The 24,958-nt window shown below is 52.4% G+C and overlaps 1 protein-coding gene across 4 annotated transcripts; it reads right to left on the bottom strand.

Annotated features, from left to right (window-relative positions):
* Positions 1–1,111: 1,111 nt before the first annotated feature.
* On the bottom strand, positions 1,112–22,971 carry Acvrl1 (activin A receptor like type 1). Of its 4 annotated transcripts, none has more exons than XM_004649848.2 (12): positions 22,885–22,971; positions 21,845–22,008; positions 13,209–13,346; positions 12,438–12,689; positions 12,044–12,243; positions 11,742–11,841; positions 10,901–11,047; positions 10,337–10,612; positions 9,643–9,840; positions 5,250–5,380; positions 3,233–3,397; positions 1,112–1,556 (listed from the first exon to the last, which is right to left on the bottom strand). In XM_004649848.2, exons 1-11 carry the CDS (start codon positions 22,899–22,901, stop codon positions 3,263–3,265), a joined length of 1,758 nt encoding a protein of 585 aa, XP_004649905.2. In that variant the 5' UTR covers positions 22,902–22,971; the 3' UTR covers positions 1,112–1,556; positions 3,233–3,262. The 4 variants fall into 4 exon arrangements, with proteins under 4 accessions (XP_004649905.2, XP_045008565.1, XP_045008563.1 ...); XM_045152630.1 differs by lacking the exons at positions 1,112–1,556; positions 22,885–22,971 and adding exons at positions 20,860–20,937; positions 22,342–22,611 and having other exon boundaries at positions 2,686–3,397; XM_045152628.1 differs by lacking the exon at positions 1,112–1,556 and having other exon boundaries at positions 2,686–3,397; positions 22,885–22,970.
* Between the last annotated feature and the right edge of the window lie 1,987 nt (positions 22,972–24,958).

Raw genomic sequence — 24,958 nt, 5'->3', positions numbered from 1 at the left:
AAAGTGGTGGCCGGGGTCCCACTCCTCCAGGACATCAAGGCAGGTAATAAATTAGCAAAGGGGTGTGTGGGGGCTTGGGGGGGGGGCTGCAGGTTTTCTTCCTCGGAAGACAGAAAGGTCTCTTGGCCTCTACGGCTCTCCCTCCCCATATCCCTCTTCGCCTATGTAGTCCTGTCGCTCTGCAGTTTCCTCACTGCCCTTGTCCCAGCAACCACAGCGTGGCCATCAGGGTCCAGGCGGAAGATCTGGGCCAGGAGTAAGGGAAAGGCTGCCCTTGTGGGAGGATAGGAAAGCCATAACCTAAAGCCCACGGGTTCCCTCCGTTCTTTACTGCGATCTTTTCTATGGTGGGGGCGGGAAAGACGCAGGCTTGGGCACACTTAGGGCCTCAGGGGAGTCGAGCAAGTGGTCCACACTGAAGGAAAGGGGCACTGTTTCCATTAAGAGGAACCCAACACCTTGTCGAGGGCTTGTATTTCTGGGCCGGCTGGTCTTCACCAAGGCTCCTCCCAGTACCTGCTCCCACCCCCTCACCCCACCCCTGCTTGGCACGCCGTTGCCAGTTTCCGGGACGGGGTAGGAGCTGGAAGGGGCAGGACGTGCCCACTGCACCAGGGTGGGTGCCAGGTGTGGAGACTGGCTGCAGACAAGGAGGTGCCCACTGGAGGAGGGCGCTGCCCACGGCCCAGGCCGCCCGGCAGCGGGTCGCGGAGAGCTCCCGCTAGGTGTGGTTTTCCCAAACAATCCGTGCAATCGCAGACAGCCGAGCGCACGCACGTACGCACGCGCGCACGCACGCACGCACGCACGCCCGCACGCAGGCCGGCCGGCGAGCGGGGCGGGGCCAGCAGGCTCGGCGTGGCCAGCAGAGGGCGACGTGGCGGGCGCGGCGATCCGGCTGCTCGCAGCCCAGGCTGGGACCCGCGGTCTGAGCTTCGGCGGCGGGGAGGCGGGGAGGCGGGGAGGGGCTTGACTCGGTGGGTAGGGGTGCTCCGGACAGCACGAGGGCCTGGACCCTGGTACCTTTGCCTTCGTGTCCCCTCGGGTTCCCTCTAGACCTCTGCGACCAAGACCATGGAAGAGGCATTGGCCTTGGAAGACGCGGCAGGAATTCAGGAGACAGCCAGTTTATTGAAGACCTACTATATGCTAAGCATGAGCTAAGTTCTCCCATAAACAGTATCTCCAGGTAAGGAAAGGCAGGTTTCCACCAGGGACATCTCCTGCGCTGACAAAGCACGGGCAGACAGTCGTCTCCAGAGGACCCCTTTCCCTGCCCTCTGTCCCTCAGACCATCTCTGCTTAGGACTTCCCAGCCTCCAGGTTGCTGCTGCCTTCAGCTTATGGCTGTAGAGTTCCAGGAGCAATTTGCCACCAAATCCAAGAGCGACACAAATTCTTTAGACAGAAGGATGATGGCTCCAATGACCAGGGAATCTGCAAAGTCTGCCCCAGTGGTCTGGGAACCTGCTGTCCGTGGAGCTTTTCAATCTCTGTTTTCACCCACTTTCACTTCCTGGTTCTCCTTGGTCCTTGCACAATGTTAAGAATCCAGCCTGGGAAAGTGCAGCGATGAGGGAGGCAGGGAGGACAGACAGATAGACACACACACACACACACACACACACATGCCCCTGGGGCGCTGTGTGTGTGGTAGGGGGCGTGAGCTTTCTTGTTTGCTCTCAAAGGCCAAGGGCTGAAAAGCTGAAGGCTGATCTTGTCCCAAGCCGGAGCCCTCTCTACCCACTCAAGCCTTGCCTCCAGCCCATCTCTCCCTTCAGCCCGCTGGCCCACCCAGGCTACAGGGCACCTGCTTAGTACCTGGGCATGCCAACCCTTCACATTTTTAGATGCCAAACATTTTTTTTTTTAAAGGGCCTCTAGATTCTCAGGTACACACTCTGCAGCCTAGCCTAGGATGTAGGTTTAGGCCAATGTCAAGGTCAGAGGGTGGTGGGAATGTTGGAGGCTTCTTGGCAAGAGCCAAATTTTGTTTAAGCCTTGAAGGCCACAGAGAAAGGCCACCCCTCAGGCCTGGGGCAGAGGAGACCCCGAGCTGCCTGTTTCCCAAGGATGGCCAGGGGCTTCCAGAATTAAACTTGGAGGTACTCTAGAGACACCCCCCCCCCCAGACTCTGATAGCTGTTTTCAAATCTTGTCTTGAAGCAAGGGTGGGGGCACAGGTGAGAATGGGGAATTTAGTTCTCACACAGGCTCAAAGGACATGAGGATCAAATTGTTCAGTGTGACCATGAAAAACACAAGGCCTTAGTGGGGCATGGTGGCGCGTGCCTTTAATCCCAGCACTCGGGAGGCAGAGGTAGGATCGCCATGAGTTTGAGACTACCCTGAGAGTACAGAGTGAATTCCAGGTCAGCCTGGGCTACAGCAAGGCCCTACCTCAAAAAAAAAAAAAAAAAGGTCTTGAGACAGTGAAGGCCCCACTCTTGTCACATGGGACAATGCTTAGGTCTCCTGCTCCCCTGTGGAGCTGACCTACTCTGCCACAGTTGACCAGTTATCCTCTCAGCTTCCTGAAAAATCCTGGGCCTTACCCATTTAAACCTACCACCTCGCCACTGCCTGGTGGTTCTGCCATGTCCTCAGCTGTATTCCTTGAGTTCTGATGTGTTAATAAGTCAGCTGGATAACGAGGGGACAGGGGCAGAGAGATTAGGCATCAGCTCTCCCAGGAAGCCAGCTCTGTGTTAGCAAGGGTCTAGTTAGGGTGACAGAAAGGTGTTGCAGAGCTGAGAGAAAAATAAGGGGCCTCTGGTGTCCTACGCTTGAGCTAGGGGCTGAAGTCTGGCAGGGTCCAGTGTCAGCTGAAGCTGGACAAGGCTCTGTGCCATCCTGGCAGCCGTAGAAGGGCGGGCTGGGTTGACCAGGGGCACGGAAGAGTGCAAGCCCAGGCGCTGGGCCCAGGACTGGGATTCCCTGGCTTGGCCACCCTGGCTTTGGTGTCTGCTGCATACCGCCCTGGGAGCGGCGGAGGGTTTACCCTGCTGGCCTGCGGGGTGGGCAGATCCAGGCGTCAGGGAGCCTGCCACTTTGAGCAGGCCAGACGGCTGCAGATCAGATTTCAGCCCAGCTGTATTTTTGGCTGGATGGGCTGGGGGCCAGAGCTGGGCAGGCACAGCTGTCCCACAGTGGGGCACCCCCCCCCCCCAGCAGCATGCACACTCTTGCTACCTCTGCCCACAAAGGCTCAGTCTCCTGTCTCACCACGCACTTCAGGCAGAGGGAGCCTGGCACCCCTGGGTTAGTGAATCACTTTGGGCTTCTCTGGACCCTGGCTGAGCTTCCGTAGTGTCTTCTTGATGCGTAGAGCCGTGAGACGGGCCGAGGGGTTGGGGTACCAGCACTCCCGCATCATCTGAGCCAGACCGGAGAGGACCTGGGGGAGAAAGCCAGGGCAAGGGTCAGGAAAGATGGGAAGGAGGTATGAGGTGGGGTTGAGCGTGGTGGCGCACGCCTTTAATCCCAGTGCTCAGGTGGCCCGAGGTAGGAGGACTGCTGTGAGTTCAAAGCCAGCCTGAGACTACATAAATACATAGTGAATTCCAGGTCAGCTAGAACAACACTCTACCTCAAAGGGGGAAAAAAAAAAAAGAAAGAAAAACTTAAAGAGAAGGAAAGACAAGAAGGAAGGAAGAAGAATGGAAGGAAGGAAGGATGAGGTGAGGAGTTGATGGCTCAGTAATAGGAAAGAAAGGATAGGAAGAAGGAGAATGTTGAACAGCAGGGGAAAGAAAGGCAAGTGGTGAGAGGGTGAATGGAGGGAGCCAGGGAAGGATGAGGAAAAAGAAAAGAAATGGAAGAGGAGTGAAAAGAGGGGTGGAGCAAAGCAAACAGGAGAGTGAACACAGGCCCCCTGGAGAAATGCCCCTCTGGAGCCCCTTGCCCCGCCTCACCTTCTCCAGGATCCCCGGAGAAGAGCAGCTCTGTAAGCCTTGGGGCCCTGGCATTGCCACCCAAAGCCTTCAACTCCCAACACCTCTGCCAGCCATGACTGGGCCCAGCGTAGCAATGGAAGTATGAGTGCTGGGCATTGCCCTGAAAATGCCCATGTCCGAGGGGATATGATGGGGAATGGAATTTCAAAGGGGAAAGTTGGGGGGAGGGTATTTCCATGGGATACTTTTTATAATCATGGAAAATGTTAATAAAAATTGAGAAAAAAAAAAGAAAATTTTAAAAAATGCCCATGTCCGGGGAGGAGCCTATCGTAGGAAGTATGGTGCCCTGCAGACATGCCAGGCTACCTCTTTTGGAGCCTAAGATCAACTGTATGTGTGTGCATAGAAATGTATGCATGCAAAGCCGGGCGGTGGTGGCGCAGGCCTTTAATCCCAGCACTGAGGAGGCAGAGGTAGGAGGATGGCTGTGAGTTCGAGGCCACCCTGAGACTACATAGTTAATTCCAGGCCAGCCTGGGCTAGAGCGAGGCCTTACCTTGAAAAACCAAAAAAAAGAAAAAAGAAAGAAAGAAAAATATATGCATTCATGTGCCTTTTTATGGATCTGGATGTTGTGCAGAAATGTATGTGTATGTGCGCATGCATGTGTGTTTATACATATTTATTAACTTAGTAAAAATTCATCGCGCACTTATTGTATGCCAGGCACAAAGATAGGTGTCAGGGATACAAGAGTGAGCAAAAGATACTTTGTCTTTATGGGGCCAACAGTCCGCATGAATATGCATTTGAGAGTATGTGTTTAGAAGCATATGCACGTATGTGTTTATGTACACGTGTGTCTTCATGTAAGTGTAGAACATTTTAAGAAAACACACACACACACACAAAAAGACAACAGATGACACCAGGAACTCCACAGAAGGGCCGGGCCTTTAATCCCAGCGCTCAGGAGATTGAGGTAGGAGGATCGCTGTGAGTTCGAGGCCAGCCTGAGACTGCATAGTGAATTCCAGGTCAGCCTGGGCTAGATTGAGACCCTACCTCAAAAACCCAAAACAAAACCAAAACCAACTCCATGGCAGAAATGCAGCAGACCCTCTTATTTTTGTAGATGAGGTGAAGGGTCTGAACGTCTCAGATTGACTAGAAGATCTGGGAAGGATGGAGGTCTGAAGGCCAGGAATGGGTACGGGAGTTCCCAGGACACCTAGGAGCTATCTCAGATCTAAAAAGCATAGGCCTTAGATGCTAGTTCCTGGGCTTAGAAATCCCACCTGTGGGTCTCCACCCATGCCATCCCAGCCCCAGGCCCGAAAGAACACTCACCGGATCTGCAGCCAGCCGGTTGGGGATAGTGGGAGTCTGTTGGTCAACACATACTACCTTCTTCATCTCCTCAAAACTGGGGTCATTGGGCACCAGCTCATAAAAGGGTGGTCTGTAGTCCTCCACAATGCCTGGGGATTGAGGGGGGGGATGAAATAATCATTGGGACCCAAGGAGACCAAACAGCACCCAGTAGATAGCCTTTGCCCCAAGGGCCAGAAAATTAGCCTGGTCAATATGTGTAGGGCTCATAGTAATTTCTACCTGCATTTTGTACTTCCTGGGTGCCACATACTATGCTAAAACATGTTACATGCAATGTTCTTTTATTAACTTTTATTATTTATTTATTTATTGGTTTTTCAAGGTAGGGTTTCTCTCTAGCTCAGGCTGACCTGGAATTCACTATGTAGTCTCAGGGTGGCCTTGAACTCACGGCAATCCTCCTACCTCAGTCTCCCGAGTGCAGGGATTAAAGGCGTGCGCCACCATGCCCAGCTGCATTGTTCTTTTAGTACACATGACAGGTCTATGAGGAGGGCATTGTTACTACCCCCAAGTGACAGAACAAGAACCTGAGGTTCAGAAGAGTTGGACCCAGATTACACAGCTAGTCATGGCAGAGTTGGGACTCAAACCCATCTCATTGGATTCCTAGGCTAGATCTTGTATGTTTAGATGCATATGCATTGTGTGTTTATATATACATGTGTCTTGTATAAGTGTGGAACTTTTTTAGGGAGGGCGAAGTTGACAACAGGGTTGGAGAAATGGCTTACAGGTTAAGGCACTCGTCTAAAAAGCCTAACAACCCGAGTTTGAGTCCATAGTATCCACATAAAGCCAGATGCACAAAGTGGCGCGTGCTTCTGGAGTTTATTTGCAGCAACTTGAGGCCCTGGCACATCCATTCTGTGTCTCTTTTTTCCCTATCTCTCTCTCTGCTTGTAAATAAATAAAATTTAATTTTTAAATTTTTATTTATTTATTAGAAACAGTGAGAGGCGCTGGGCATGGTGGTGCTTGCCTCTAATCCCAGCATTTAGGAGGCAAAGATAGGAGGATTGCCGTGAATTTGAGACCACCCTGAAACTGCATAGTGAAGTCCAGGTCAGCCTGAGCTAGAGTGAGACCCTACCTGGGGCGGGGGGCGGGAAAGAAACAAAGAGGGAGAGAAAGAGAGACAGAGAGATAAAGAATGGGTATGCCAGGGCCTCTAGCTACTACAAACAAACTCCAGATGCATGTACCACCTTGTGTACCTGTTTTGCATGGGACCTGGATAACTGAACCTGGTTCTTAGGCTTTGCAGGCAAGCGCATTAACCAGTAAGCCATTTCTGCAGCCCAAATAAAAGGTTGTTTTTTTTTTTTTAAATTAAATTTGAAAGTTGCTGGGCATGGTGGCGCACACCTTCAATCCCAGCACTCGGGAGGCAGAGGTAGGAGGATCGCCATGAGTTTGAGACCACTCTGACACTACGTAGTGAATTTCAGGTCAGCCTGGGCTACAGTGAGACCCTACCTTGAAAAAACAAAACAAAAAAAAATTTTTTTAAGTTGATAATAAAAACTCCATAGCAGCTACCTTCCATCCTGGAATGGTCTACGATCCTGACTGTCGCTCAGTGATAACAGCTAGGGTTTTCAGAGCATGTCCTGGTTGCCGGCCACTGTCTTCAGAGCTCTGCATGACCTCCCCATAACAGTCCTATGAGATCTGTAATACTATCAGCTCCACTTTATAAACCAAAGAGCTGAGGTCTGAGAGCATAAGTAACTTGTCTAAGATCAACAGGTAGTGACGGTGCTGGGACTGTAGCCCAGAAACCCTAGCTCCAAATCCTGTACTCCAGTCTCTGAGCTGCTCTTACGGAGCGTGACTGGTGGCGAGCTAGATGAGGTTTGGAACAGGGACACAGCCAGGCATGGTGGCAGAAGGGCAAAACACCACCAATAACCAACCAAACAACAACAAAAAATTTTTTCTCAAGAAAAAAATGATTTTTTTTTTCCAGGTGTGGTGGCACACGCCTTTAATCCCAGCACTCGGGTGGCAGAGGTAGGAGGATCACTGTGAGTTAGAGGCCACCCTGAGACTACACAGTGAATTTCAGGTCAGCCTGAGCTAGAGTGAGACCCTACCACGAAAAGCAAGCAAGCAAGCAAACAAACAAACAAAAACTTGCTATGGTCCAATAACATCCACCCACTGTCAAGGAAGGCTCAGGCCTCTGCAGACCTGGCAGTGCCCACCCCCCAAGCCATGCCATGTTATCCTAAGGACACCATCCTTAGAAGCCTTCTGAAAGCAATGCCTGTGGGGTCACAGCCAGCCTGGTGCCCCGTCCTGCTTCCCGGCACCAGGCTGGGGGCCGTAGCCACGCAGGCCGCAACTTCAATGGAACCATCACCAGCTGTTCTCGCCATGGCTGGCGTCCAGGCCGCCCCTGTGTGCTGGCGCCCTAATCAGTGCTGTGCAGAGGCCTAAGCGTGTCTAATGAGCCTTTAATCAGCGCCGGGGCTGACACCAGATTACAGTGTTTATAATGTGCTGCGAGTCTGTGTGGGGCTGACAGAGCTTCCCCTCCGCCCCAAGGAGTGCGAGGCAGCCTTGTCTTTCCTGCCCGCAGCCAGGCCTAGGAGCCCTCGACTTCATCAGGTGCCCCTCTCCCCACGCTGGTCTCTCTGCCCACTCCGGCAGCTCATGCCCAGTAACTGGAGCCCTTAGGGTCTCCTAGAGGGACAGGTGACATTTTGACCTCCACTGTCAGCTTGTTACACTGAGGGAAAATGAAGCCGCAAGGGGCTGGCTTTCTAGTAGAAGTTGAGGAAATGAAGATACTCCTGTCCCCAAGGAGCAGGGCTCCCGTCATGCTGTGAAGATTGTCCCTAACCTGTCAGGACACCTGACAGCCCTGACCATGAACAGCCATCCCAAAGGCTGACAGGGCTCCCACTGATCCAGTTTGCTTTACACCCTCCATCCTTCCCGGGTCTTGAGAGGCCAAGTGACCACAGGGCTCCCCAGGGAGGTGCCTCTATCAGCCCCTCCAAACTGAGGACCACTGTGGCAGCCCACAGTAATAATGAGGCTGTAGGAAGCACAGGCAGCATGAGAACCAGCTTATTTTGTTTGTTTGTTTGTTTGTTTGTTTTTTTGAGGTAGGGTCTTGCTTTAGCCCGGGCTGACCTGGAATTCACTATGGAGTCTCAGGGTGGCCTCAAACTCACAGTGATCCTCCTACCTCTGCCTCCTAAGTGCTGGGATTAAAGGCGTGCGCCACCACGGCTGGCTGTGTAGCCAGCATTTTTGTGGATGAAGAAATCAAGTCTCAAACACTTAACTGCCACAGTGACAACACTGGTCTCAAAGTCAGATGGCCTGGTTTCAGACCTTATGCTGCCTCTTGTTAGCCATAATCCTGTGCCTCAATCTCCTCTTCTGCAAGATGGAGATAGTACTATGTAAGGCACTTATTCTGTCACAACAATAATAACCACTAATATTTAGCTCTAGATATTGTGGGTTTTTTTTTTTTTTTTTTTTTTTTTTTTGGTTTTCTGAGGTAGGGTCTCATGCTAGCTCAGGCTGACCTGGAATTCACTCTGTAGTCTCAGGGTGGCCTCAAATTCACCTTGATCCTCCTGCCTCTACCTCCCAAGTGCTGGGTTTACAGGCGTGTGCCACCATGCCCAGCAGATTTTTTTTTTAACTTTTTATTTAATTTTTTTTTGTTGGGGGACAGATAGAGAGAATGGGCCAGCCAGGGCCTTCAGCTGCTGCAAACGAACTCCAGATATATGTGCCACCTTGTGCATCTGGCTAACATGGGTCCTGGGGATGGGGACTCAAAACTGGGTCCTTTGGCTTCACAGGCAAGCACCTTAACTGCCAGACCATTTCTCCAGCCTGGATTTAATTTAATTTATTTATTTGTTAGAGAGAGAGAGGGTGCCCAGGGCCTCTAGCCACTGCAAACAAATGCCAGACATATGTACCACCTTGTGCATCTGGCTTACGTGGGTCCTGAGGAATTGAACCCATTTCTTTCTCTTTCAAATAATTTAAAAAAAAAATCAACAAATCTTAGTTGCTAGAATTTTCTTTTCTCTGTGCTGGCGATTGAACCCATGACCTTGCACATGCTTGGCAAACACTCTACCAGTGCTTCAGGCTACTAACCTAGCCTGAATATTTGTTACTGTCACTAACGCAAAATTTTGCAGTCAGATTTGTAGACTCACACTCAGACCTTACTGAGCCAACAGGTGAGTGGTAGTAAAGGGATGTCAGGAGGTCTTGCCATAAGCCCCTCAGGCCACTGCAGAAAGCCCCCATCTCCCTCCCTCCCTTGTCCCCCACCCCTCACCAGTGCATAGTGGGCCCTCACCATTGACAATGGTCCGCCGGGCAATCTCCCACAGCACCAGGCCAAAGGCCCAGACGTCTGTCCACTTGTAGGATTCAAAGCAGTCAGTGCGGATCTGCTCGTCCAGCACCTCGGGTGCCATGTACCGTTTCGTGCCCACTCTGGGGTTGTTGCCAATGTCCAAATAATCGCTACTCTGGGAGTGCATCACAGCCAGGCCTGTGGATAAGAGGTTTGTCACTTCTGTGTCCCCCAACCCCCAACGGGCTTCCAGGTAGGCTAGGGCCCAGGGGTCAAAGAGAAGCTAAACAGTGACCTGCTCTGAGATGGGCCTGATGACAGTGCCTAGAGAGGGAACACCTGAACCCAGTGCCCTTTGCTGGTATGGCACTGCCAAGGTTCCCAAGAGCGCAGGAAGATGTGAACAGACAAGGTTGGCATTAAGATGTCCCTTTCACACAGCAGAGCTTCAAGAAGGGCTGAAGGGAGCCAAGTCCTCAGAAAAGCCAGTATGAACCCCCGTTCCTAGGTCCCTGTGTCTTTAGTCCTCCTGGAGGCAGGTAGGTGGTGGAAGGAAGCTGGGCTGGAAACCGGTGTTAAGGCGATATATGGGGCTCTTGTAGAGGTGAACGGAGATAACACACCTCTTACGTTTTAAAGTGGGAAGCTGGGACAAAATCCGAGCATGCACGTCCCGCCCGCTTGCAGAGCTCACCCAGGTCTGCGATGCAGCACTGTAGGTTGCTCTTGACCAGCACGTTGCGGCTCTTGAGGTCACGGTGAGCAATGGCCGGTTTGCCCTGAGTGCCAAAGATCTCCACGTGCAGGTGTGCCAGGCCACAGGCGGCGGACGTGGCCAGCCTCAGAGCCAGCTGGGGCTCCAGCGTCTGCCTCTGCAGAAAGTCATAGAGGGAGCCGTGCTCGTGGTAGTGCGTGATGAGCCACAGCTGCGTGCTGGAGTTGCGCGAGGTCATGTCCGAGGCAATGAAGCCTGCGTGCAGAAGGGCGGGGCTGTCAGATCGGCTCTGGGGAGCAGGCAGGCGGCACTGCCTTGGACAGGAGAGGCTGAGCCAGAGTGGAGCACGGCGGGAGTGCCGAAGGGTGGCTTCGGCCAGAGATCCCAGCAGAAGCCCGGGACTCAGGCTGACAGCGGTGTGGGAGTCGCTGGGGGTCAGGTCAGTGTCAGAGGTCGGTAGACGCCAGGCCTGAGCACCATGGGGTGGGACTCTCAGGCCTGGTGCAGCACCCCAACCCCCTCCCCCCACACACACACACTTGCCTAGTATGTTGTCGTGTCTCAGCAGCACTGTGTTGTAGATCTCCGTCTCTCGGAACCAGGACTGCTCATCTCTTGAGGAGAAGATCTTGACCGCCACGCTCTCACCGTGCCACAAGCCCCGCCACACCTCACCGTAGCGGCCCTTTCCTGACCCAGTGGTCAGAGGGAAGGGTGGGAGTCACACACTGGTCGCACAGAACCCTTGGAAGAGCTCTTCCCTAGTCTGGATTTTAGGCAGATCCCACCTACAGAACTTGTGTTTATTCAGATCTTAATCCAGACCCAGACTCTGCTGCGGGCCACCCTTTGCAAGCCACTGGTTCCACACCTGCTCCTGGAAAAAGACCAGCCCCGGCCCATGTCCAACTTACTCTCTGTCCAGCAGAGTCCCCATGCTGGGAAAATGGCTTAGCAGTTAAAGGCACTTGCTTATAAACCTGCTCACCTGAGTTCAATCGTCAAGCCACCCATGTCAGCTGGTCACAAAACACGACAAAAGCGTGTGGTATTGGTTTGCAGCTAGAGGCCCTGGCTCTCCTATACAGGCAGCCCCCCTCCCCCCCACCACTGCAAACATAATTTTTTGTTTGTTTTTGCTTTTCGAGGTAGGGTCTCACTCTAGCCCAGGCTGACCTGGAATTCATTATGTAGTCTCAGGGTGGCCTTGAACTCACGGTGATCATCCTACTTCTGCCTCCCAAGTGCTGGGATTAAAGGCGTGTGTCTGGCTTCCCAAATAAAGATTCTTACAGAGCTTTCAGAATCCCTGCTGTGACTCGGGGGGGGGGGCATCTGTGACCCTGGGAGCTTGGTCCTCATCCTGAACTCAGCCGCCGCTTACCTACACATTCCACCAGGGCCACCTGCCGAGCCACTGTCCTCTGCACAAGGAAGGGGAGCCCTGAACCGCTGCCTGTGGTGCAGTCACTGTCGAGGAAGTCCTAGGGATACCGAGAAGCCATTCGAGAGGATGCCCCTCACCAGCCACAGCCTTTGCCTGGGTCCCACCGCCACGTCATTGCATATTCCTCGCTGGCCCAGATCCCTGCCTGCTCTCATCTCTAGGTGGGCTCCTCTGCTTCTGTGGCTCTTCTTCACCCACCTGCCATGCACCCTGGGTCCCAGGTTCCCCAAGACTCATACCCCCAACATGCTGTCCCCATGCTCAGATGCCTTCAGGATGAGGCTGGACTCGCCCAGGTCACTGCGCAAGCCCCGCTGCTTCTCCTGCCTCCGCCGGACATGCCAAAGGCCCAGAGCACCCAAGGCCACCAGGGCCAGTAAGGCCGACACAGGGCCCAGGATCAGAGGCAGCTGGCCATCCACTCCTGGAGTCTCGGTAGCTGGGGGAAGGGGGACACTTGAGTCGCCGCTCCACCAGGCCAGCTCCCCTGCCCCTGGTCCGGACCACTCTTTGACAGTCGGGTCCCAGCATCCTGCCTCCCCCTGCCCTCCCCTTCCAGGCCAGATTGTAAGGGGAAAGGAAGGCTGGGAAAACGGTCTGAGAATGGGGGGAGAAGGGGGCCCCTGGACATACCTTCAAGCGCCAGGGACACGTTGTGATTGCAGAGGGAGCTGTAGCAGCAGTAGTGGCTGACAAAGTCCGTGGGGCGCCCCCTACAGAGCTCCTGGTTCAGGCTCCCGCAGCCGCGATGCTCCTGGAGGTGTCTGCCGTGTTCCCGCACCAGTACCACCGTGCACCAGGCTCCCCGGCAGGTAGGTCCCCTGCAGTGTGGGTTCTGACACGTGCAAGTCACCAGTGGGCCCCGGGAGGGTTTCATGGAGTCTCCTGAGAGACATAACAGAAGCTTAGGAACTCTGGGCATAGCCCCCCCCCCAAGGGGAGCTCAATACTCCCTCCCACTGTCCCTCTCTTTTAATTCCTCAGATACATTCCTGGAGGCCTGGATCCCTTAGTTCCATCCCTCAGAGACTTACCTCCAACTAGGCTGGCAGCAGAGACAGTGAGCAACCAGCTTGTGCCACCAGCCTGTCCCAGATCCTCCTCTCCTTAGCTCCAGGCCCCCATTCCTTTCCCATGCGCTCCCTCTCCACACCCTCACTCTCTCCACTCCAGACTGGGGTTCCCTCTCTGGCAGAGCCCCAGCCTGTAAGTCTGTCTCAAGAGGAAAGACAGGAGGATTGGGATAGCTGAACATTTAGCCCACAGGAACCTCTCCGTTCACCAACTCTAGCCCGGCTCCTGTCCTGCTCAGCTTCTGAGACTGGCCCAGCAAGAGCTGAGCTGAACCCAGATAGCCTTTCTCGACACAGGCCCCTGTCCCCAAGCTGCCCCTCCCACACTCACCCTGAGTCAGGAGCAAGGCCATCAGCAGCATCAGAAGTTCCCTCTTGGGGGGGCCCAAGGTCATGGTCTCTGGAGAGCGGGGGTGCTGGGAGATCTGCAGAGTGTGACAGCTGCGCTGACTGTGAACCGGTCTCCCTCCTACCAGGAGGAAATCACTTGAGTTTTGGGGAGGCAGGGAGGCCTCCTCCTCCTCCTCACAGCCAATGTGTCTGGCTTTGGGGCGGGGCCTGCAAGGGAAGTCCTGGTTCACTTCCCCATGGAAACCATCCTGTTAGGGGTGAAGGGTGGAGAGCCACCCATGTTCAAATGACAAGAGCTGGAGGGGACCCCAGCTCAGCACCCCACCGCTGGGCTCAGGGAGAAGCAGGCGGGGAGAGTGGCAGGGGCCCCAGGCTGTGGTCAGGAGCATCTCTTAAGCAACCACGCTCTGTCCTCTGCCACTTGCCCACCCCTCCTAGCCTCCACCTCTGCCCACCCTTTCCCAGTGCCCCCCCCCCCACCAAGGCCTGGCTGCCTCAAACATAAACAGGCTCCTGTCTTTACTTCCTGCCATTCAGGGTCCCGCCAGGCCGGGAACAGGAATCAAGATTGTTTAGATTGGGGTCTGGATAGAACAGGCAGGAGTCACGCACAGCAGGGAGTTGAGGGACAGGGACAGGGTTTGAAGGGGCATCTGGGGCTGGAGCAGCCCTATGACGGAAGCCTGTGAGGACCCCTTGGGAATCACAAAGTCCATCTTCTGTTTTGAGGGGAAGGAGTAAGGCTCAAACAGGAGGAGGCTTGTCCAGGATCACTCGCTAACCATCACATCTCCATGACAAGAATCCAACTGGGAGAATCCAGATTCCTCACCCCAGTGCGCTCCTTCCTTTCTGTGTCCTGAACCAACGGTGGCAGCCCCTGCTTGCACCCAACAACCATGCAAGGCCTGACAACAGTGCCAGGGAATGCAAGATGTGGAGGGCGTCAGGGCCTCCTCACTGGAGTGAAAGAAAGGAACCTTCCCCGAGCCATTCCCCGGCCCCCTTGTCTCTCCTTGTCCTTGGAAAGGGTGGGGTAGTGAAACCACTGAGACACGGAGTGTTTGCCCTTGCAAAGCTGGCTGGGGTTGGACTTTTCCAGAAGTTTGATGGAGATGATAAGAGGAGTGATTCTGGAAGCCAGGCATGGTGTGCACATCTTTAATCCCAGCAGTCTGGAGGCAGAGGTAGGAGGATTGCCATGAGCTCAACGCCACCCTGAGACTACATAGTGGATTCCAGGTCAGTCTGAGCTAGAGTGGGATCCTACCTCGAAAAACCAAAAAAAAAAAAAAAAGAGGAGTGATTCTGGTCTTTGGTCACTCCCAGCTAGGACCCAAACCAAGTAATGTTTTGGAAGCCATCCACTCTTCCCTCTTCGGGTTCCTCAGAACCCCAAGATACGTGCTGAAGCTGCAGCTGCGGGCTGTGGCAAGGATTGGGATCAGACAGCAACGCGGATTTTCTGAATGGCAGCCTGTGCGAGCTGGATTCCCAGCCAGGGAAGAAGAGCAGCCTGCGGGCTGATGTGGGGAGGTTGGTGGGGCTGAGCATAAGGCCACATAGACTGCAGAGGCTCACAGTCTAATAACGGTACCAAATGAAGACCCAAGAGGCAAAGGCACTGAGGGCAGGATGTCTGGGGGAAGGCTGGGGGGCTTCACAGGCCTCCCTGGCCGGTGGCTGCCCTGGCCTTCCTGCCAGGGCTTCCTCCGCCTCCGAGGTCTGGGCGGCGGGAGGAAATAGACCTGGGCTGCTGCAGCTGTGTCCTCAGCCACTGCCTGGCCCCTTGTCTCTTGCCCCTCCCGCAGCCTATAGGGCCCCTGTGGATGGATGCAGGATCCATTTCCAGCAACTGAGCCTTTCTCCTGGACTGTGGGGGAGGATGCCCCTTGGCATCCTTTGCCTTCCAAGGAGGGTGCTAAGGAGAGGGTATGGTGTGGGTACTGGCTAACATGAGGGAGGATATCTGGGTTCATCTCAGACCTGGTATCCAAGCTTCCATTTATTTCCCTGAGCATTCCCATCCACACCTTGCCTGCCTTCTCTGTTCTACTTGAGAATCCCCTGAAGTGGGTGAGTGATGGAGATCCTACTCCAGGCTGCCATTCAGTCTGGGACCAAGTAAGAAACATGCATTTGGCTGGGAATGGGAGTGAATGCCTCAAGACTGAGGCACAAGGATTGTTAAGTATCAAATGAAGACCCCAAGATGCTGAGGCCAGCCTTTATTACATAACAAGACCATGACTTCAAAAGCCAAAAGGACTTGAGAAGATGGCTTAGCACTTAAGGCATTTGCCTGCAAAGCCAAAAGACCCCGGTTCGATTCCCCAGGACCCACGTAAGCCAGATGCACAAGGGGGCGTGTGCATCTGGAATTTGCAGTAGCTGGAGGCCCTGGAGCATCCCTTCTCTCTCTCTCTCTCTGCTCTTTGTTTAAAAAGACAAAAAGAGCCAGGTGTACTGGCTCATGCCTTTGATTCTAGCTCTCAGCAGGCAGAGATAGGAGGATGCAAGGCCACCCTGAGACTACACAGTGAATTCCAAGTCAGCCTGGACTAGAGTGAGACCCTACCTTGAAAAAGAAAACAAACAAACATGCCAAGGCCCTTGGTTTCCCACCAGGAATAGATGGTAAGACCCTATTGCTGAAGACTCCACATACTTGGGCTACAAGGCCACTGAGAAACCTGCTGTATCTGAGCTGATAACCTCTTCCATGTAGACCAGCTGACAGAAAGCTGGAAGAAGCCATTCTGCATGCAGTTCAATGGGAGAGAGAGAAATCACCAGTGAAGATACTCAACAGTGGGCACTGCAAGCCTTATATTTTGCCAGCCAGGCCAAATGAGCCAACTGGTACAATAGTGGCATGTCTGTCATGGAGGAAAACAACTGCCCTCTAATTGGACTGGAGGCCCGCTTCATGGGAGGGAATACATCCCTGATACTGAAAACTTAAAACAGGGGTAGTCATGAGCCCTAGGGGTGTAACGTCTGCTGTTATCTGGCTAAATGTATATACTATGCTTATCAAACTGCCCAGTAAGCACTTCTAATAATGTTCACACCCTTATATTAATGCTACTCTCACTTTTGGTAGAGAATCTTCTCTTTTCAGATGGCAGTGACCTTGGGGTGACTCAGAAGGCATCATGGTGCTGGAAGGAAGTGACCACAGTGCTCAGTACTGCAATATCTCTATCACACCTTCCAAGGCTCAGGGTCCATTTCGGAAGAGATGGCGGAAAGAATGTAAGAGCCAAAGGAAGGGCAGGACTCCGTACATTGTGCTCCCTCCAGACACAAAATGGCCTGGATATCCATGACCTCACAGTGCCTGACATTACCTACAGAAGACCATCATAAGAGGAAGAAAAGATCATGACATCAAAAGTAAAAGACTGACTGAGATGGGGAGGAGGTATGATGGAGAATGGAGTTTCAAAGGGGCAAGTGGGGGGGGGGGGAAGGGTATTACCATGGGGTATTTTTTTATAATCATGGAAGTTGTTCATAAAAATAAATAAATAAATAAATAAAACGTAAGAAAAAAAAATAAAACAAACAAAAAACCCCAAAAGACAAAAAGGAAGGGGAGAGAGAGAGAAAAGGAAAAGAAGCCAGGTGTGGTGACGCATGCCTTTAATCCCAGCATTTGGGAGGAGGAAGTAGGAGGATCACCATGAGTTTGAGGCCACCCTGAGACTCCATAGTGAATTCCAGGTCAGCCTGGGCTAGACTGAGACCCTACCTCAAAAAAACCAAAAAAAAAAAAAAAAAAAAAAAAAAATCTGCAGACAGAAGCATCACCTCTGTTGGGCCAGAAATCACAAATGTTAAATGAACCTCAGTCTTTTTTTTTTTTTCTGGTCATGGTGGCACACATCTTTTTTTGTTGTTGTTGTTTATTTTTATTTATTTATTTGAGAGCAACAGCCAGAGAGAGAAGAGGCAGATATAAATAGAGAGAATGAGTGTGCCAGGGCCTCCAGCCACTGCAAACGAAGTCCAGATGCATGCGCCCCCTTGTGCATCTGACTTATGTGGTTCCCAAGGAATCGAGCCTCGAACCGGGGTCCTTAGGCTTCACAGGCAAACGCTCAGCCGCTAAGCCATTTCTCCAGCCTCTCGAACATTAACACTATGAAATAATAATAGCCTGCTCCGAGTACTCATTCTGTGCCAAGTACCAAACTTCAGTGCCTTATCTCTTCAGATCCTCACAACACCCCAACAGGGACCCAGCACAGTTTGTCCCTTCCCATAGGCACTGAATACACTTTGATAAACTTAGGCTGCTAACAATAAGTCCTCAGTCACTGTTATTCCTCTGTATGTCTGGAGTTAAGGGAAGAAAAAGATGACAGATATTGACATGGTCCTTGGAGTTGTGTCGTCAGTAGATGCCCTCCTCGGGTTTCTTTGCACAGACACTGCTGTTGCCCAGAAATCCGATGTCCACTGTAGGCTTCAACAGTGTTTGAGCCTCAGGTGCTGAGCCAGAGAGGGATGTGTGTGCCTGGAAGGAGGCTGACAATCTTTTTCCTTAAAGACTCCATCAGGGCTGGAGAGATGGGTTAGTGGCTAAGGCACTTGCCTGTGAAGCCTAAGGACCCAAGTTCAACTCTCCAGATCCCAGGTAAGCCAGATGCACAAAGGTGAGGCAGGCGCAAGGCCTCACATGCCCACTAGGTGGCACAGGTGTTTGGAGTTCGATTACACTGGCTGAGACCTTGGACCACCAATTCCCTCCCTCTCTCTCTAAAAATAAAAATAATAATAAAAAAAGACTGTCCCGGGACAGGAAAACCACGGTGATAAACAATCTCGTCACACCACACCCACTAGGTGTCGCCAAATAGGGAGGACCAGATCCGCTGATCACCTCCCCACTGCAGCGTGATGCGGCAGAACCAGCCTGGGTTTGAGGGGTCTCAGGTATGCACAAAGGGCCACAGTATATGGTCCCTTTTTATCTGAGGATGGTATGTTCTAAGCTCTCCAGTGGATGCTTGAAACCATGAATAGGACCAAAACCCTTCATAAGCTGTTTCCCCTACATATAATATGCTTGGAATAAATTTTGATTTGTAAAATAGGCTCAGCAGTACCTTCACAGTCAGTCTAATGCTGTGGCAGCTACTAAGTGAGCAGTGGGCAGGTAGGGTATACAGAATGGATGCAGAGACAAACACGGTTCATGATCAGGAGGGATAAGGGGAGATGATACAAGCTTTCACCACACTACTCAGAAGTGCACACGCTGAAAACTTATAAATTGCTTTTTTAAATATTTCATTCTTATTTATTTGTTTGAGAGACGAGGCAGAGGAAGAGAGAGAGAGAGAAAGAGAGAATGGGTGCACAGGGCCTCCAGCCACAGCAAACGAACTCCAGATGCATGCACCCCCTTGTCCATCTGGCTTATGTGGGTCCTAGGGAATCAAACCAAGGTCCTTTGGCTTTGCAGGCAAGCGCCTTAACTGGTAAGCCATCTCTCCAGCCCTAAATTGCTTATTTTTAGAAACTCCCATTTATTATTTCCATACCACAGTTGACTGTAGGTAACTGAAACCCTAGGAAGAAAGAACTTCAGAGGCTGGCAAGATGGCTCAGCCGTTAAAGGTACTTGCTGGTAAAGCAGGCATGCTTGGGTTCAGTTCCCCAGTGTTCACGTAAAGCTAGATTTACAATGTGGTATGTGTATCTGGAGTTCATTTGCAATGGCAAAAGGCCCTGGTACACGCTTTCTCTCAAAAATAAGAAATATAGGGGGAAGGAATTATCATGGTCTATAATTATGGAAGTTGTCAATAATAAGTTTTTTTAAAGAAAAAAATAAGTGAATAAAAGTATTTATAAAGAAGAGAGGCCGGGCGTGGTGGCACACGCCTTTAATCCCAGCACTTGGGAGGCAGAGGTAGGAGGATCGCCATGAGTTCGAGGCCACCCTGAGACTCCATAGTGAATTCCAAGTCAGCCTGGGCTAGAGTGGGACCCTACCTCGAAAGAGAGAGAGAGAGAGAGAGAGAGAGGGAGGGAGGGAGAGAGAGAAAAGGGCTGGAGAGATGGCTTAGCGGTTAAGGCGTTTGCCTGCAAAGCCAATGGATCCCAGTTCGATTTCCCAGGACCCACGTAAGCCACGTAAGCACAAGGGGGCACACACATCTGGAGTTCGTTTGCAGTGGCTGGAGACCCTGGCGCGCCCATTCTCTCTCTTTCTCACTCTCTGCCTCTTTCTCTCTCAAATAATTAATAAATAACTTAAAAATATTTTTAAAAGAAGAGAGAAAAGCTGCAAATGAGGAGGAGGGCTGCTGTCGCATAGCATGGAGGTCAAGGGGGGCTCTGGTCACAGAACTCTGGGCTCAACTCTTTCCTCTACTGCTTAGAGCTTCAAGCCTGAGGCAAGTTATCTAACCTTTCTCCTCTTACGTAAAATTGGACATTATCATACTGTTATTTCATAGGTAGAATGTAGTAGTTACTTGGCAGTATACTAAGCGGTACACAGTAAGCGCTTAATAAAGGTTACCAACAGTCCAACCATAGTCGGGTATGGTGACACACACCTATAAACCCAGCACTCAAGAGGCTGAGGCAAGCCGGGCGTGGTGGCGCACGCCTTTAATCCCAGCACTCGGGAGGCAGAGGTGGGAGGATCACCGTGAGTTCGAGGTCACCCTGAGACTACATAGTGAATTGCAGGTCAGCTGGGCTAGGAAAAAAAAAATGGGATTGGAGAGATGGCTCAGCCGTTAAAGGCACTTGCTTGCAAAACTTGTCTGTCCAGGATCAATTACCCAATACCCATATAAAGCAGGGTGCACAAAGTGACGTATGCATTTGGAGTTTGCAGTGGCAAGAGGACCTGGTGCACCCATTCTTTCTCTTTCTCCTCACAAATATATATAAATTTTGTTTTGTTTTGTTTTCTGAGGTAGGGTCTTGCTCCAGCCCAGGCTGACCTGAAATTGACTATGTCGTTTCTGGGTGGCCTTGAACTCATGGTGAGCTTCCTACTTCTGCCTCCCAAGTGCTAGGATTAAAGGCATGTACCACCACGCCCAGCACAAATAGTTTTATTAAAAAATGAAACGGGCTGGAGAGATGGCTTAGTGGTTAAGCGCTTGCCTGTGGAGCCTAATGACCCCGGTTCGAGGCTTGAATCCCCAGGACCCACGTTAGCCATATGCACAAGGGGGTGCACACGCATCTGGAGTTCGTTTGCAGTGGCTGGAGGCCCTGGTGCACCATTCTCTCTCTCACTCTCTGCCTCTCTCTCTCTCTTGCTCGCTCTCTCTCTGTCACTCTCAAATAAATAAAAATTAAAAAATTTTAAAAATTTTAAAAAAGAAGCAGGAGTCAGGCATGTCACCACACCCAGCACAAATAGTTTTATGAAAAAATGAAACAAACTGGGTGTGTGGTGACACATGCCTTTAATCCCAGCACTTGGGAGGCAGAGGTAGGAGGCTTGCCATGAGTTCGAGGCTACTCTGAGACTACATAATGAATTCCAGGTCACCCTGGGCTAGAGTGAGACCCTACCTCGAAAGACCAAATAAATAAATAAATAAAAATAAACAAAAGTAAAGAAAGAAAGAAACAGAAACAACACTCACCCAGCGTGGTGGCCCACACCTTTAATCCCAGCAATGGGGAGGCAGAGGTAGGAGAAGGGCCATGAGTTCCAAATCACCCTGAGAATATATAGCAAATTCCAGGTCAGCCTGGGCTATTGCAAGACCCTACCTTGAAAAACACAAAACAACAACAACAAAATGAAACAATGAAACTGCTATTTATGCCACCCAGGATGCTGTGCAGTGACCCTCTTCTGCTAGGCGGTGCTCAGGAGGACATGAGAAAAATACCTAAGGGTCTATAGAGTACTCAGTAATGACAGCTCAACACCCTAATGACATGGCAGACCAAGTGAGAGGATGAATAGAGCCGTGAAAGATCAGAGAGGACAGACCCTGATTCATAGCAAGCTGCCCATGAGCTGACTGCAGGGGAGACTTGTCCGTGGGGAAGAAAAGAGGCTCAGCGGCTGGAGAGCTCAGGGGCGCCAGTCTCCAGGGCACACTGAGAACCTGGGGCCCCAGCCCGGGAAGAGCCTGGGATTCCCCTGGGCCTGGACTCTTTGGAAGAATGCCCATGGCAACCGTGCAGAGCTGAAGGTGAGACTTCCAAGGGTGGCACGTAGCGTCAGGGTCCTTAAGCAAGAGCTGTGGGCTCTGACAGGAGGTTCAGAAGCGCCCACTCACTGCCAGGTCAGCCCAGAGGCCTGGTGAGACATGGGAGCTCTGCAAGGGAAGAATCTGTCGCCAGGTTTATAGATGAAGACAGGAGACAAAGAAGCTTAGCGATAGGCCCCAGGACCCCCAGCGGGAGCAAAAGTCTGTGATTTCCAGTCTAGATTCCATCCAGCTCCCCCATTCTCAGGTAGGGTAGGAAGAGATTGGCGCCGTGTCGACGACGAAGGGAGGGACAGCTGATGACCAGCATACCCTCTGAGAAGTCTCTGGGATCCACTCGAAGGAGGGTCCCATTGGGGCCAGGGACAGGCCACCCTGCCTAGCCCAGCTGGCAACATCGACTCACCGTTGGGGCCGGGTGGCAGGACAGCCTCTCCTCCCCGGTGGTGGCCGCGGTGGGTTTGCAGGGAGGGACTGGGGCACCGGCTCGGGATCCAGATGTAGCTCGGGGCGGGCTGGGGCAGGGACGAGGCTCGCTTGGCGCGGCAGCCTCCCGGGACTGGGAAGGGGCTGGAGCAAAAAAAAAAAAAAAATGTTTCTTATTCCAGCGTCTTCCTGCCTGGCTGGGCTCCACCACTCCCTCCTAATAACTCGTTTCCTATTGCCCAGCTGAAGACCGGCCTCAGGGTCCTGCGTCCCCGCGAGCTTGCAGACCCCGGGGCAGCTGTCCCAGCCTTCCGAAGGGGCAGGCCACGGACCCCAGCCTAGGGAGGGGGTTCCCCTGTTGTGGGGACCGAAGAGGGGTTGGAGGCCGCTCCCCTCCTAGGATCAGCAGCCCGGGATCCTGTCGGGAGGGAGGGAGGAGGGCCCCGAGGGCGCCAAGGGCGACGGCCAGTAAGGTACCTGAAATCAACCACCCCGGGGGTGGGGGGGGGGTGCTCGGAGCTGGAGGCGCCTGGCGGCAGGGGCAGTTTGGGGCTGAGACCAGCGGGTTCGATGTTGGCTCCGCCCTCTGAGACTCCCCAGTCGGCCCAAATCCTCTGCCTTCACCCGGCACACAGCGGTCCTCTGCCCTTTTCCGCAGCCCCAGGCTAGAGGAGCCCAGATGGGGTGGCTCTGAGTCAGTGGTCGTCTGAGCCCCCGCTACCAGGGGCCGAATGAAAGGGGGCTGTCTTGGGCTTTCTTTCTAGTAGGGGACCCCATCCTGTCAAAGAAGCTTTAGAACTGGGGCGGAAGGGAGGGGCGAGGGGTGTGGGGGGAGCTCCTCTTCCCTGAGTGGACAAAGTCTTTCTCCCGATTTCCTGCATGGGCTGGGAATGGGTGGACTCCCCAGTCTTATTTGACGGGACCCCAGCTTGTTGTTGTTTGCTTTGTCTGTCTGTTTCCAGGTAGGGTCTCACTAGTCCAGGCTGACCTCGAACTCACCACTCACGGAGATCCACTTACCTCTGCATCCCAGGCATGTGTCTCAATGCCCTGGAGGCTCTGGTTTTAGCCCGAGCCTCTACTGTGTCCACGCAGACTCTGCCTTCTGAACCCCTATGGGGAATCTAGGCCCAGCAACATCTGGATATGTCAGCCCCGATTTGTTAAATGAGCCTAACACAGCCTGTAGGTCTAGGGTCAGCCTCTGGGGCTGTTGTGAGAATGGAAAGACGTGGTGCTGGTGTAAATCCACAGTGATTGCTCACCACGCAACACAGGCCTTCAATGACAGAGTTAAGTCTGAGGAGAGAGCGTCGGGTAAAAAGGCATGAGACAATCTCTAAGGCAGTTTGTTCTGACGTAGGGAGTCTGCAAGATGGGCCAGGGACACCCCACCCAACCCTCTAGCAGAAATAGAGGCTGGGGGTGACAATGGCCAGAGGCTCAGACTGACCTCACTTCCTCTGCAGAAACTCTCCCCACACCCCCACGCCCACCCACAGCTGCTTCGTAACTTCTGAGCCTTGTGAATTCCCAGAACCCCAGCACAACCGAATTTCAGCGTCAGGACACAGCCAGGCCCTGCAGCCAATAGGAAGTACTATGGGATTACAGTATCTGCTCTTCAAGATTATAGCAGTCACGTTGTCAACTCTATGAGGGGCAGAACTGGGAGCTTTGGCTATGTGGCCGTCTTTCGCATCTATTCTTCTTGCTGCCCTGCTATGGCTTCTGGCTAACCTCTCCCTCCCCCAGCCCAGGGAGCTCTGTCCTGCGATGTGAGAGTGAGTGCTCTGGTCTAGGACCCCCGAGGAATCCCTGCAGCCCAAGTCCAAGGCCGGTCCCCTGGGAAGACAAGTGTGGAAGATCATGGATGGGATCAAGAGCTTGAGAGATCCTGGTAAGAGGCAGTGGGGATGGGAGACTTCCTGTAGGCAGGTTCCAGAAATAGACAAAAGAAGATTTAGAAGGAGGGAGGACTCAGGGGGGCATGGTGCTGTTCCCATCTCCCCCACTTCCCAAAGCACTGAGGCTTCTGGACCCTGACTGGTGCCTTTGGGGCTCTTGCCAGACCCCGTGTCTCCCACAACACAGAGGACCTGGGGGAGGAGTCAGAGAAGTGACAAAAAGTTAGAGAAAGCACTTGGAGCCTCAGGCCAATGAGAACATGGAAAAGGAATTACAGCCTGTGTCCAAGCCTACACGAATTAATTGCTCATAGAGCCCAGCTGTTCCCCCATATTCAGAGTACCGAACAAGAGGAAACAGGCCCAAAGGATTCCAATTTAGACTTAGATATGCAGAAGGATTTCCTAGCGGTGCCAGAAGCAGAGGCCTGGAGACACGGGTATTGGGAGAGGTTGAAAACTCAAGGAGAGGGGCTGGAGAGATGGTTTAGTGCCTAAGGCACTTGCATGTGAGTCCTAAGGACTCAGGTTCGATTCCCCAGGTCCTGTGTAAGCCAGATGCACAAGGTGGCATGTCTAGAGTTAAACTGCAGTGGCTGAAGGCCTCTCTCTCTGTGTCTCTTATTCTCAGGGAGACTGAGAATTTCTGTCTCTTTTGCTTTTTTTTTTTTTTTTCTTCTTTTTTTCAAGGTAGGGTCTCACTCTAGTCTAGGCTGACCTGGAATTCACTATGTAGTCTCAGGGTGGCCTCAAACTCACCGTGATCCTACTACCCCTGCCTCCTGAGGGCTGGGATTAAAGATGTGCGCCACCATGCTCAGCTCAAGGAGATTCTCTTTTGGTGGCAGGTGACAAGGAGTTTGGTGTAGAACAGACACTTTGACTTTTCAGGGCTAGCCATTTGTATTAAGTTTAACCTTTGCTCTTGTTTGTTTGTTTTTTATTTTATTTTATTTTACTTTTCAAGGTAGAGTCTCACTCTAGCCCAGGCTACTTGGAATTCACTCTGCAGCTCCAGGATGGTCTCTGTGAGTTTGAGACCATCACCAACACTTGGGAGGGAGAGGTAGGAGGATCGCTATGAGTTTGAGGCCACCCTGAGATTACATAGTGAATTCCAGGTCAGCCTGGGCTAGAGTGAGACCCTACCTTGAAAAAACAAAAAACAACAACAACAACAAAAAAAA

Source organism: Jaculus jaculus, chromosome 6 (assembly GCF_020740685.1).
Source record: "Jaculus jaculus isolate mJacJac1 chromosome 6, mJacJac1.mat.Y.cur, whole genome shotgun sequence".
NCBI classification, from domain to species: Eukaryota; Metazoa; Chordata; class Mammalia; order Rodentia; family Dipodidae; genus Jaculus; species Jaculus jaculus.
Note: the sequence above shows the minus strand (reverse complement) of the source record. Positions and strands in the feature narration are given on the sequence as shown.